The sequence below is a fragment of the Hylobates moloch genome, unplaced genomic scaffold (genome assembly GCF_009828535.3).
Source record: "Hylobates moloch isolate HMO894 unplaced genomic scaffold, HMol_V3 SCAFFOLD_17, whole genome shotgun sequence".
In the NCBI taxonomy this organism is placed as follows: Eukaryota; Metazoa; Chordata; class Mammalia; order Primates; family Hylobatidae; genus Hylobates; species Hylobates moloch.
Window position 1 is genome coordinate 68,859,905 of NW_026652292.1, and position 14,945 is coordinate 68,874,849.

The 14,945-nt window shown below is 39.2% G+C and overlaps 1 protein-coding gene across 7 annotated transcripts in view; it reads left to right on the top strand.

Moving 5' to 3' along the window:
- The window catches only part of LDB2 (LIM domain binding 2), a 642,376-nt gene that overhangs the window by 241,643 nt on the left and 385,788 nt on the right, over positions 1-14,945 (top strand). For 3 of the 7 annotated variants that reach the window (XM_032135967.2, XM_032135961.2, XM_032135963.2), the window contains exon 1: positions 2,125-2,531. In XM_032135967.2, the coding sequence (XP_031991858.1) occupies positions 2,400-2,531 (132 nt within the window). In that variant the 5' untranslated portion in view covers positions 2,125-2,399. Of the gene's footprint in view, positions 1-2,124; positions 2,532-14,945 lie in introns of those variants that run through there. The other 4 variants (XM_058430056.1, XM_058430057.1, XM_032135962.2 and 1 more) reach the window with 3 other exon arrangements.

Sequence of the window (14,945 nt, forward strand, 5' to 3'; positions counted from 1 at the left end):
TACTGGCAGCAGGGAAACACTGAGGCGGAAAACATGGGACCTGATCGCTTTCACTTATCTGAAATCCACATTCTGATTTGAATAAGGACAGACCACAATTTAGAAGAGAACTGTGAATCTGTGGGCAGAGGGACTAGTTCGGAGACTCCTGAAATAGCGGGGATGAGAATCAGGGATATGGATCAGCATTATCAAGTTTCAGATAGTTCTGAAATGAGAGTCTTTTGCTATTAATGGCAAGAAATATTTCCAATTATAATTTGCAATGGTCTGCAGAAACAAATGAGAGCAAACCGGAACCTTATTCAGAGAGGAATTCCCTTCCTAAATGGATTTTTGAACTGTTTCATTTTTTTATTACTATTGGCCTGCACACGCCTGCCTAGGTGTTACTTTCATTCTTGCACTGAAATGGTCACATTAACACAAACTCAGCCAGACACTAAACTTTCAGAATGTCTTTAGTTTGAGAGTTTAAACATGAGGAACCATTAGGTTTTGCAGTGGCTGCTATACCAAAACGTAAATCATGCCAAAATTGTTTGAAATCCTGTCTTTAGAAGGTTGTGTGTTTTGACAAACCTTGCAGCAAATTTGGTCCAGCTTTTGGATTTGTAATGAAACCTGAAACCAAGCATTCTCGCCTGCCTTGGGGTCTCCTAGCGCAAGTTCCAAGCAGCCTTAGTGTAATACCTACCCTAATCTCATCCTGGCAAGCGACATGAGTGTGTTGGGCTGCGCTGCTGGAAGTTTGGGGTGGACTCAGCAAATATTTCATGCAATTATGAAGGACTGATCAAGACAGCAATACACTTTTCTGTGTCTGAGTATTTTTAAGAGTGTACATTGCAGAATTAGCAATACCTTATCCCCTGTTGGCTAGTGACTTGGAGATACCCAAGCCATGATTGGGGCAGAAAGTTAATTAATCTGCTTATTAAAAAGAAGAAATGTCTCATTTGCATGCGTTTGCATTCAGGTCTTGAATTCATTATGCTTTTTGGTGGTCCTTTGCTTTATTTCCTTAATATCACTGACCTACCTAGGTGTTAGCTCAATACATTTAAATTTTCTGTGGCTGGGCTTTGTTTAAGTGTCGTATCTCTGGTTATAGTTGGTTCTAGCAGAATTTGATTATTTTATAGATCGCTTAATTCTCTATAGAGATTTTCCCCTTCCATGGGCTGTTGGGGTTTCTTATGGTTCTCATATACCACAGCTGGGAAAAGATTTGTTTACTTGACCAATCTTGGAAAATACAGACTTTGTCTCCATAAGAGTTGGACATGTTATCTGGGGATGATCCATTCAATTATTTGCAATTTCCTTCTCAACCGAATTTTCCATGGTCATTTTTGTGGCAGTTTTCTCCTTCTTTGCCTTTCCTGTCTTATTGGGAGGTCTGCTTTGGTTTTGTTTTTTTTTGTTTTTTTTTTTTCCTTTCTAGGAAAAAAGACCATTGCTCTCCTTAAGCGTATTTTATACATTCCACATTCAGAACGATTGTTTTTACCTGAAAATGCCCAGGCACCTTAAGGGCCTAAATGAAGTCTTGGGAGAAGAGGGAGGTGGCTGGGAAGATGGGTGAGTGGGGAGAGATGGGGGTGAGATGGAGTGGAGGGCAAAGAATATAACAGCCCTTGGAACAACAGCAAGTAAAGCAAAACTACATAGGGAGATTAGTGTTGAAATAAATCTCTGCATGTGAGTGAATCACCGGTCCCAATTCGGGGCACCACAGTGCCCGTGTTTCTGTATTTTGTAGTAATCAACATTTCTGATACATTACAACAGTGTGGTTGTCAGGGGTGAGCGGCTCGTGTAGCGGTTAGACCACCTCTATGCTAACAAGCTTAGCAATCAGGTTGTGAAGGGTCCTGGCTGGAGGAAAAAAATTAAAACCAAACCTTAGACCTCTTGTCAGACTGTGAGGAGAATTATATTTGTGAACTAGTCTACAGTGTGGACAGGAAATGACCTCTCCACAAACTGCTTCTTTAAAAACAAGCAGTGGTGCCTAAAGCTATCCAGCTCCTCTCTCTCTCTCTTTCTCTCTCCCTCCCTCCCTCCCTCCTCCCTCCCTTCTTCCCTCCCTTCCTCCATACCAACCTCCCTCCCTCTCTGGAGCTCCTGCTCTCTCCCTCTCCCTCCTCTCCCGTGCTCCCTCCCTCTCTCCCTCCCTCTTTCCCTCCCTCCTCTCCTCTCCCTCTCCTCTCCTGCTATAGAGGGCTCCGACAGCAGTTCCCAGCCAGCGTGTTCAGCCTGCCTGCCTGCCTGCCTCTGTGTGTGTGTGAGCGTGTGTGCGTGCGTCTACTTTGTACTGGGAAGAACACAGCCCATGTGCTCTGCATGGACGTTACTGATACTCTGTTTAGCTTGATTTTCGAAAAGCAGGCAAGATGTCCAGCACACCACATGACCCCTTCTATTCTTCTCCTTTCGGCCCATTTTATAGGAGGCATACACCATACATGGTACAGCCAGAGTACCGAATCTATGAGATGAACAAGAGACTGCAGTCTCGCACAGAGGTAAGTACTTCAACCTTGGGGATGTGTTTGTGTATTTTGTTAAGCCATGCGTGAGCTTTTCCTAGGGTTTCTGGCTGAATTCTATGGGAAGTGTCCCACTTGATACTACCACGTACGTGGAAATGAGCGCCAGGATGAATCCACGAGTTTGAACGCTGGATTTCTAGGCACAGCAACTCTTGTTTCAGAAGACAGTTTCTGCCGGAATTTTGAGACAACCCAGCACTTGATTCACATGCCGGGTTTCCAGAAATGTTGCTCTTCCAGAACTCTGGTGTTTTACAGGCTCTGAGTCAGTCCTGTTGGTGTTTCTTGAGATATAATTCCAGGGAATTTTGTGATTGTTTGCATCTGGCTATATGTATATATACATATGTGTATATATATATTTTTAACAAATCCTAGAGGAAGTCTGCTTTGACCTGTATTTGCTTTTCAAAGTCACCAAAATCGAGGTAAAAAGGGGCAGAAGAGTAACCCTGCCTACTTCTCAGAACTAGCCCTGGAGGGACACATGTTTGTATATTTCAGTGTTAAAATCAGAAACCAGTTGCTTGGGGCAAGGGGACTCTAGACTTTGTCCTATTGCTGTCGGCCGTGCCCCCCTGATCACTCTACCTTAGGACAGGAGCTGGTTCAGCTTTCAAGTCAGCTCTGGTTTTTGCATATTCGAGATCTTGTGCCTGAGAGAGGGAGACTCAGCCTCCTAGGCAGCCAGCAACTCTGGGAGCAGAGAGAACAGGACTTTCAGAACTTTTTAAATGCAGAACTCCAGACTCGCCTCCTGCAATTTAAATATTTTATGTCAGTTGACTTTTTCTCTGTGCTAGCTCAGCTGGCAGGTCTTGCTGCTGGATTGTCCATCTGCCTGTAAGTTGGGGCTTTGTGTGGAAGTGTTCGGAAAAGGAGTTTGTTATAGGTGCACCAAAGTCACTTTAGGAAGTGGAAATTGCTAGGAATTTAGTCTTCTCTGCAGAGTACAAATAACCAGAAGATTTATGCCAAAGAGCTTTTAGGGAATAGCTTTGGTGGAATTTTAGATTGAAGATTGACTTTTAACTCTAGGAAGGGACTCACATTAAGTTTGTATTATAGGATAAAACACACTTGCTTGAATTGTCAACAGAGCCATAGAGAATTCATGACGTTTCGGTATTTAATACAGCTAACAAGATGTGACCTGCTTTTTGATTGGCTAACTGCTGGACAAGGACTTATATGCATTTTAAAAGCTGGGTTGTCTTTAATGACTGCTATTTTCTTTGTATGTTAATACACCATAGATGCTAAATATGACTGCTGGTACTCATGCTCTTTCTAGAAGCTAGTAGCTTCTATAGAAGTGCAAACTATGTTTTGCTTAGGATGGTGAACTGTTGGCAGTGACTGATATTTGTGCTTGCTGTTTTGTGTATGTTGCTTTGTGTGTGTTAGTTTGTATATTTCCTTCAGATCTTTGCAACTGCGTGTTGGAATCTTAAATCTCTGCATAAACTATTGGTTGACATAGGCTGCTTTCAGAATTAGGAGGATAGAAAATGTCTTATAGTTCAGGCACACATTAATTGCAATACAAATTTGGAAAAAATAGTCCTTTAAAAGTATGATTAGTTATAAAAAAGAGGCCAGGGACCATTATGGCTCAATTCTTGAACAGCAACAATATTTAAAAATGACCTGTCCACCTTACATTTTAGAAAGTTTTTGAGGAATTGCAGAGATTCTTCTCCATCCTCCTGCAGTTAGGAACACAGGCAGCTTTCTCTGATATCTGCCTACCCTCCTGCCCATTACTGAGCACTTGGCCAGGTCTGAGCTAGGAGACTTATCTGCAAGATTTCCCTACTCTTGCCCTCATAAAAAAAAAAACTGCAAGATTCAGAGCAGGTTTTTTTCCCATCTGAGGCAAGACATTTGAAAAGACCTCCTTTCACAGTATGCTTTGCAAAGATGGCACATTCATTTTTGTGAGAGCTAAACTCAGGAATTCCTAACTTTTGGATTATGGGGTATTACTTTTAAAGATTTAGCTCTGAGTAGAAAAAGACTACTTCATAGCTCAAGAACCAAGAGAAGAAAGCTTGCTATGACAAATCTTAAAGATTTGTTTAAGCCTCCCTGCCTGTAACAGTAAAGTGCTATGAACTATTTTCTGGTGTGTCCTAGAGCTAACCGTTTACATTTTTCCCTCCTTAATTAGATAATTTTTCAAATAATTATTCAAATAATTGCCTCAATACTTCTTTTTTTCTTTGCTAAGCAGTAAATACTGTCATGAACGCAATGCCATGCATTTGTTTTTATTTCATATGAAAAGGGGAGAGAATCAAATAATTGCTCCTAAGATATTTAAATATTTACATTAAATATTAAATTTTGATCATGATGTATGTACTTTGAAAAAAATAGCTTTCATGTAAAGTTACACTATACCTTTACCAATAATTGTTATTTGTGATAAAGCTGCTCTGAGTTCTGGAGAGGGATTGGTTGGAATAAAATACAATGATACTCAGCAAAAGTTATTAGTTTATTCACATGCAAAATCAAATATGCCTTTGAGTGACTACTTTGAGAATTTAGCCAAAGTGTACAACCATTTTGGGCAAGACTGACTCACCCATCCCTCTTCCTTCTCTCTCTCCCTCTCTCTCTTCTGGTCCCACTCCTATAATATATAGTATTATTTCACTAAGTCCTAATATCTCTCTCTCTCTCACACACACACACACACACACACACACACACACACACACACACCCCACTGGGTAATACTCTCAAGTCTTCACCCCTTTTGGAACATGGACCTGGCTAGAAAAAAAAATATATAGCAAATCAGTATGTGATGAAGAAATTGTAATCAAGTTTCTGGAAATTTCCTAGAAACCTCCTTTTTTATATGGAAAGAAATTGGTAAAGAACCATAATGTTTACCTATTCTCCTTCCATGGCTGATCCCAGGGCTTTTTCTCATGGGGATCGATGCATTTCTTCCAATTAAATTAAATCAAAGTTCTTCAGAAGCTGGGAAGTTTTAGTTTAAAGAGGATGGCATTGGGAGGTAATATTATTTCTAACTCTTACAAACTAGTTGGCATGGGTCTTGGTCCCTCATTTGCAAATTACCAACAGTGTCCCTTTAGTTGAAAATTCAGGTTTTCTTTTTTTTTTTTTAGCATGAGAAAGTATTATGAAGTAAAGAGTGCAGACATTATTTCTTTCCTCATGGTATTTAGTTCAAAATCACAAAATCACAAATAGTTCTTCATGTTGGCACCATGCTAATTAAAAAAAAATACCATAAACACCAGAAAAGTGTGAGTTCCATTATGTATTTTTCCTGTTTTGAGGTTTTTTTTCTTTTATCAATATTACACATCCAATAATAAAATAATTGGGTAATGGTGAAGAAAACTTGAAGGTCCAGTCTGGTTTTAAAGCAAGCACTTAGAGCAAGTAGTTCCTGGACCAAGTAGGTACTCATTAAACATTTGCTGACTAGCCAATCAATGAATCAGTAGACAAAAGGAGAGAATTTGAAAACCAATGCATTTAAATTAGCACCTTCCCTGAGAAATACAATTCTGAAGTTTTTTGGGGCCTGGTATCTCCTATTGAGCTGAAGCAGCTTTGGGCCTCTGCTTCTCACTCTCCCTAAAGTGTTCATCTCACATCCCCCACATTTATTTTATGTGAGGTCATTTAGATCCATAATCTTTGTGGCAAAGGAAAGCAAGTGACTAAGTACTGACAGGACCTCACCTCTCTGTAAAGGAATAGGCATGCATTGAAAAGCAAACAGCAACAACAACAACAAAAGTATATTTTAAATGCTGCTAGCTGTTCTGGGAAATAAATTTTTTTTTCAACATAAGAATCTCAGTGGAATTTAATAAAGAAATGTGTGGGTGCTCTTCCCACCCTTTAAAATGAAATTAAGAAAAATTCTGAGGTTGGCATCACTGTTGTTCACTGTAATTCCCAGGCAGCAGAAAGGAGTTTACATTTTCCGTTGTGTATGCTGTCAAAAATTGACCCAATGTCTTCCAAAATTCGTATATTTGAATGGTTTGGCAGTGCCAAATGTATTTTGGAAGAATACAACTGCACAATTATATAGTTTTAACACTGCACACACAATACAGTCAGATAGGATACAAAAATATGTTCTGAAGACTTCGGAATTTGTTCTGTGAAAAGCTTCAATAAAAGGAAAAACAATGTATTTTTTCATTTTTAGGTCTCAGCCCTGAGATGAAAATATAGGTAAAATATATGAGAAACATTGTAGTGGACATCATTGTAAGTGAAGGGATTTAACTAATGTTAGATTATTATAAAATTTAAGAAAGTTCATCAAGTAAAGTTCACAAATCTCTGTTAGATAACTTTTCTATAGCTTGTTTTGTCATTCAAATGACCAAAAATGTCTGCATTTAAGTGAAGATATTTTTAAGTATACGTAGTTCTTCATGTTGGCACCATGCTAATTTAAAAAAAAAATACCATAAACACCAGAAAAGTGTGAGTTCCGTTATGTATTTTTCCTGTTTTGAGGTTTTTTTCTTTTATCAATATTACACATCTTCTTCCAAAAGAGAAAACTGTGATTACAATCGGAAGCTGTACGCACAAGGATTTTATTAGAATTACAGTTTTTAGTTTTACAGGATTTAATATGAAGGTTACAAATGTTCGAAGACCTGGAAATTTAAATCTGCTGGTTTTCACCCTTTCTCAGTTCAACTCTAAAACTCCCTGGGGAGGGGGTGGGGAGGAGGGGGATTCTTAGTCCTCTTTTCTTTCAGCTACATTTTTATATACTTTAGTCACAGGGTTTCACATTGTAACATCATGTTTATTCATGGAATAGCTTGGTATCATTGATGTTCAGATGGAATCTAGTTAAAATGAGGTTAGTTATTTTGGATAGGTGGAGAAAAAGAAAAAATGCTTTGTGATAACTTGGAGGTTTCTCCCCCCTAGAAATTTAGAAAGAAAAATGTTGCTGCTCCTCTGAGATATATGAATGATTTTCAGTGTTAAAAACAGAACTTTGCAAGTTGTTTGAAGAGGGTTGGTGAGGTGGGGGAGGGGGCTGGGTGGTGAAGGAAAGCTATTTTGAAAATGTTAAATGAAACCAAAAGTGCAGTTTTGAAAATGAGAACTTCCAAACTCTCTTATTTTTCAGGATCTCTACATGGCCTCAGAAAACAAATTGTAGGACTCTTATACTGATTTTATTTTCTTGAAGTCTTTTTTTTCCCCCATTTTCTTACTATGGGAACTGTTTTTAATTAAAAATTGCTGCAAACTAACTATTCATAGGAGGCCAAGAAGAAAAAAAAAAAAAAGAACTTTCAACTCACATTCAACACAGATTCTTATCAGCCTAAAATCAATGCACATTTAAATCTCTCTCTTTTTGGTGTGTAAATTATGATGTAGAATTTAAACGCTATGCATTTTTTAAACATTTAGCTTTTTGTTTGGGGTTCAGAAAGAAATTAATTTAAAGTATATGGACAACAGGGCCATAAATCTCTTTTTATTACAATCGTCCACATTAACTCATTTTTCATGAGGAACACAGAGCACCCGCTTTCTGAACAAGCAAATGAAACGTAAAACAACCCCAAACATCCAACTTTATAAATGATCAAGAACAAAATTCATAAACTTACTTATTTGGATTTGGTTGGTGGACCTCAAAATATAACTGACCTGGGAAAACAATGTCTTTTTGAAGTGTCAGAACGTAGCATTTAAAAAAATGTCCAAAGGATGCAGATACTACAAATACCTTCGTCATTTTTTGACAAGGCGTTTTCCTTCTTTTTAAATTTTTAAAAATCAATATGAGCCTAGATTTTTTTAAAAATTTACATTCTGGCAGCGTGCATTTGAACCTAGGCAACTATTAATGCTTAAAACAAAATTCAGGCATTCCTTCAAGAATTTCCATACTTCAGGCAATGACAGTCTCAGGGTCTGGAAATGTAAACATGATTAAGATATTTTCTGTCTTTCAGAAGCTTACAATTTGATAATGAGGGGAGACATACAAACCACACTTAACAATAGAGAGCCGTGATAGGTTAATACATGGTGTATCGTGGGCATATTCCTGTAGTGAAAGGTATATACACCTTTCTGAAAGGCAGTCATAGAATAGCATCTATGGAGTTTTCAGTGTTTGTTGGGCAAGTATCCATACTAGGTGCTTTTTGTATGTCGGCTCAAGTAACCCTCATGATCACATCATATGATACTAATATCTACTAACATCTGCACTTTTACTAATGAGGAAACTGGAAACTGACAGGTTACATAAATTGTCCAAGGTCAAATAGATGGTAGTTTAGCTTCGGAGGTTGTAACTACTCTGCCATAGCACCTCTTGAAATAGGAAACACGAGCTAGGAATCTAGTTTTACCTATAGAAATTTTTAATGTGAATATATTCATTTTTGTTTTCTAAGACAAATTGACTTTGGAGGTGACTTGGAAATTGATCCCATTCACTAACTTGATTCTGCTAAATGTGTCTCAACTGCCTGACTTAATTTCCAAAGGGACCAAGTGAAATTCCAAGGGATGGATCCAGGGATGGAAAATATACCCTGGTTACTGAACAAAAAAAAACCCAAATTACACTCCTTATTAAAGAATACTTAAGGCCGGGCGCGATGGCTCATGCCTGTAATCCCAGCACTTTGGGAAGCTGGGGTGGGCGAATCATCAGGTCAGAAGTTCAAGACCAGCCTGATCAACATGGTGAAACCCTGCCTCTGCTAAAAATACAAAAATTAACCAGGCATGGTGGCACACGCCTGTAGTCTCAGCTACTCGGGAGGCTGAGGCAGGAGAATTGTTTGAACCCGGGAGACGGAGGCTGCAGTGAGCCGAGATTGTCCCACTGCACTCCACCCTGGGCGACAGAGCGAGACTCCATCTCAAAAAAAAAAAAAAAAAAGAATACTTAAGATTCCCACTTTATCTGAAGAGTCATTGAAACTGTTATGGAATATAATGCATGGTCATCTAAAAGGTTTTTTTTTTACTTAAAAATATTTAAATTTCCATTCAATGCTTCTTCTTAGTTGTGCCCTGGGAAAGATGGTGTTTTTATTGTTTTAAGCAGTAGTGAATGAGTATGAAAGCTATCTCATTTTTTGGTGGAAACAATAACCAAAATAAATGTTAGGAAATTAAATTACAATTCAAATTGGGCATAGTATTGGCTCCCTTTGCAGGTAATCAGTTAGGAATCTTAGGGAAAATAAAGACATAAAGGGGAAAGAACTTCCAACATGTTTGGCTTCTGAGGATCTTAGTTTAATCTGCTCCTGAGAGGAAGTCAGTCTCCCCACTTCCTGTCTGTCTGCAGAAGTTCTTTGTGGGAGGTGATATTTCCTTCCTACCCTTGCAGACTACTTTAGCTACCTGCAAAGCCATTGTCGTTAGAGTAAATGCCTGCCAGTTGTTGAAGATAAGATAGAGCTCCTCATTTGATCCACCCCCAAAGCCTGAGATGCACGCATTCTGGTTCTCCTTTACCAGACCATCAACCGAGGCCTCAGTTCATGCATGGCCATCCTGACATTTGAGAGCCCAGGGGCTGGATCATCTAACTTTTCACTGTATGGGCTGTCCTGGAGCATACTGGTGAAGGGACATTGTCTCCTAGCTGCCCACCTCCTCTTGGAGGCCCTGGTAGCCACACCCTTCTCTCACGTCAGTACCGCGTTGGATCAGCCTAATTTGAAGTCTTAGTCTTCCAGTTCAAAATAGGAGGCTTAGCATTAAGGATTTGGCAGACCCCTCTGAAGAAGAGGAATCTACCCTGTTCTGGTGACATTACAAGCCCCCAGCCTCTCTTTTTGGAATCAGGACGGCCTCTTAACAGCTCTCTCTGCCCCCTTATAATCTGATCCCCACAAACAGCCAAGGTGATATTTTTAAAGCGTAAATCAGATCATGTGACTCTCCTGCTTCCCCTCAAACCTAGAACAAGCTCTAAACTCCTTGCTGTGGTTTTAAGAATCTATTGATCTCTTCCTTCCTGATGGTCCATTCTTATCTCCTACCAAGTGTTCACTGGACTGGAGCCAGGGAGGGCTTCTTTAGGATCCATTAGCTTGCCAAGCTGATTCACAATGCAGGACCTTTGCCCTCGGTCGGGGGACACCGAATATATGGCTTTCTCTGTAATAACTCAGCTAAGTATTAGGAGACCTCAGTTGAGTTAGGATTTGGCATAGTGCTGGCTTTATTTGCAGGTAATCAATTAGATATCTCGAAGAAAAGAAGGACAATAAAGGAAAAGAGTCCCAGCAATTAGGAGCTCCTGTACTGAGCAACTTAAATGTTCTCTCCTTAGAGAGCCCTTCCTCAAACAATTAAAATTAACCCCCAATCACTTTCTATCACATGCCTTCTTCATAGGAATTACCGGAAGCCTATATTTTCTTGCTTCTTGTTTATTTCTTAAGTATTTGCTTGTCCTTGATAGAAAATAAGCCCCATGAGGGCAGGGACCTGATTGTCTTATACATCACTGCATCCCCAGTGCCCTATATAGCATATGGCTGATGTGCAAAATATATCTATTGAATAAAGAAAATTAAGTTGTTCCAGCACTGGCCATCCTGACGCTAAAATTTTCCCCGAGTCTTACCAGCAATTGCCTACAGTTCCAGTAGGAGAAGAATCTGTGAGCCTAATAGCCCAATGAGCATTCACTGCTAGAACGCACAGCCAGCCCATAGGAAAAAGAAGCCCTGAGAAAACAAAATTTCTTCTATGAAGGGAGTGTTGACCTGACTATTTTGCCCTCTGGATAGTGCAAATCTGTTGGGAATCTCCTGACTTCTGATTAAAAATGTTTATACTTATCCTAGTGTTTCTTTTCTCATTTGATATTTTTGCTACTTCTCTCTTTCTGTATCTACCTGGGGGCCCACAGCCATGAATTACGGTATGAATCATGATAATATGTTACATTTCCTGGAGCACTTTGCATTTTAGGTAAGTGCTTTCAGGGCCATTAATTAGCTTATTTGAAGTGATTTGCACAACAGAAAATATGGGAAGTTCTATCAGTATATGATGCTGTGGTCTATAATAACTTTGTGTTTGCTAACTGGTGTGTGTGTGTGTGTGTGTGTGTGTGTGAGAGAGAGAGAGAGAGACATTTGTCCTAATCAGATTGTGTTTGTGTATGTGTGCAGCTTTTGATTAGGGAATATGAACAATTTTTTTCACCAACAGTTTTTTCTTCTGGAATGAAAAGAGTGACCGGCCTTGAACATAAAGGCTTCAACGTTAGTATGACTTATAAGAAGACAGATTTGGGTCCAAACTCTGAGTTTGTCTTCTATTTGCTGTGTAATATTCAGGAAGTTTCTTAAATTTTCTGAGCCTCAGTTTCCGTAGCCTGAGTGTTACATTGTGAAGTAAAGAATGAATGCATGTATAATGCCTGGTACATGATAGGTGTCACATCAACGGGAACTATGATGATGATGATGACGACAATACCCTTATTCTGGATTCTATCAGCAAATTAAATTGTGTAAGTAATGCCAAATATTGCTTCATTTCTTAAAAGTATCTTTAAAAATACTTTTTACATGCCTGCACTAGCATATTTCAGTTTAGTAAACAAAACTTTCAATAACATGATCTAGGATTCTTGAGTTTGGTTGTTCTTGTGTGATAATGCCAAGGGGGCTTTTCACTGTTATGTGGCAGGGATGACATAATATTCATATACCTTGTTATGTGAGAGTAATGGCGGAGTAGTCACAATCTCCTGCAAATTCAAGGCTAGAATTATGTCTTAGGCATACCTATGGTTAAGTAGTAAGGGTTGACCAATGTATGAGACCATGTGTACTCTGTTTTATTGGGAAAAAGCTGTGATTGGGGTTTTCTCCATTTAAGAACTCAGTGGAGACAACAAAACATTAAAAGGTTCCCTCTCACCAGTGCCTTTGCAGGGCTGTCTGAATGGGGGCCCCAGGAGAGGGCTAGAGAGCACACACCCACTGGCCTTGACTGGCCATTTCTTCTAAGGAGGCACGCTTCTCAATATGCAACCCAGCACAGACTTCTCCAAGGGAGCTGGGTCAGCACTGGCCAGAAGCCTGAAGCACCACCTGCGTGTCTGGACTGATAACAGCCCTTCCAATTGATTCACTGTGACACCTTGTGGCTTAATGCACACACTGGTGGAAGTAGTGATGTGCCGAACAGTACCATACGGTATCTTTCTGGCCACAGGGATCAGGTGGATGGGTAGTAACGCTACCTGTCTCTTTTTTTTTTTTTTTTTTTACAGATGCAACAGGGCATTACACTGTGCTGATTTGAAGAATTCCTATTGAATTCTTCAAATTACATTGTCCTATACTTCATTTCTCTGACCAGGACACCTATGATTTTTGTAGTCTTATATTAATAATAATTTTTATCAACCTTTATAAAGTAACATCTTGTGTAGCTCAAACATTAAATTATTTGTAGCCCTTTTTTTTTTTCTTTTCCTTTTGGTAGGAGTTAGGGTGAGTTAAACTCCTCTTCCCAACGTAGGTCATTTCTTAGGACTCATGAAGATTTGATCTCAATATTGAAAATCTGTGTAGAGAAGCAAAAGCTAAACCAATACATAAAACTGACCAATTGGCAATACACACAAAAAACAACCTTTTTTAGACCCTACAAGTTTAACATGATTACCATGTAGTTGGCTGAAATTTATTACTTGAAATTAAACTTAAACAGTCAGTGCATATTACCTGCCTTTGAAAGGTTCTGATTTGATGGAAACTACCAGTCCCAAATTAGATGAATCCTAGAATTTCAGGGCTGGAATGGTTATGAGATCATCTAGCCCAAGCTTCTGATTATGGAAGTGCAGAAGTCAAACCCAAGCTGCAGTGCTGTCAATTCATAAGCCATCTCAGGTTTCTTTCTTTCTTTTTTTTTTTTTTTCAAGTCTTAGCACTCTCCTGTCACTATGTAATTACCAGGAACTGGCCAAATCCAAATACAGTTACCAACCATTAATCTGCACCTCAACACTACAAAAACTTTTGTATTCCAACCCCATATCTCCTTTTTCAGTTTTCCAATTGTCTTAAAACAGTGTTGATTTTTTTTTTTTTTGAGACGGAGTCTCGCTCTGTCACCCAGACTGGAGTGCAGTGGCACGATCTCGGCCCACTGCAAGCTCCACCTCCTGGGTTCACGCCATTCTCCTGCCTCAGCCTCCCGAGTAGCTGGGACTACAGGTGCCTGCCACCACACCCGGCTTATTTTTTGTGTTTTTAGCAGAGATGGGATTTCACCGTGTTAGCCAGGATGGTCTTGATCTCCTGACCTTGTGATCCGCCCACCTGGGCCTCCCAAAGTGCTGGGATTACAGGCGTGAGCCACCACGCCCTGTCAAAACAGTGTTGATCTTTAGTGTCATGCTATTGATGTTGAAAAACACATCACTAACCTTCATTGCTTTTGAATTTATGATTTCCTTTGCCAGTTTATTTAGAATAAACTTGCATGTGCTTTAAAATACATATCTCCTTTTTTGGTTTAAAAACATAGTACATTATTAATGTAGAGTATTTGTGAAATACAAAAATGTTCAAAGAGGTAAAGAAAATCTTCTTTAATTTTACCATGCAACAAAATTGCTGTGAACATGTTAGCGTATAAATGTAATGCACACATACATATACATAAATCTTTACTTGCGTACAAGCATATGAGCATCCTTTTGAATCCAGCTCTTTTAAGTAAAATTATGAGTATTTTACCGTGTCCTTAAATCTTCTTAAAATATAATTCTGAGTTGCCTGAATTATTCATACATCTGTTTATGTTTCAAAAATTAACACCATATAGATATTTTAAAAATTATTTGGCTCCATTGTACCATGATTTGAGATCAGCTTTTGTTTGTTGGTTTGTTTGTTTTGTTTCTGAGACAGGGTCTTGCTCTGTTGCCCGGGCTGGAGTGTGGTGGCTCCATCACAACTCACTGCAGACTTGACCTCCTGAGCTCAAGTGATCCTTGAGCCTCAGCCTCCTGAGTATCTGGGACTACAGGCACATGACACTGCACTAGGCTAATTTTTTAAAAAAAATTTGTAGAGATAGAATTTCTCTTTGTTACCCAGGCTGGTCTCAAACTCCTGGCTCACAGTGATCCTCCTGCTTCGGACTCCCAAAGTGCTGGGATTACAAATTTAGGCCAGAATTAAGTATTCTTAACAATCAATTTTATCCCCCAGTGAGGTGGAGGATTACTCGTATGAAGGAGTTAACTGTGATGACTATTATGATGACCATTAGCATTTAGTACTAGTCAGAAGTCTTGAATCCAGACCTCTCTGTTTCCCTTTTAAG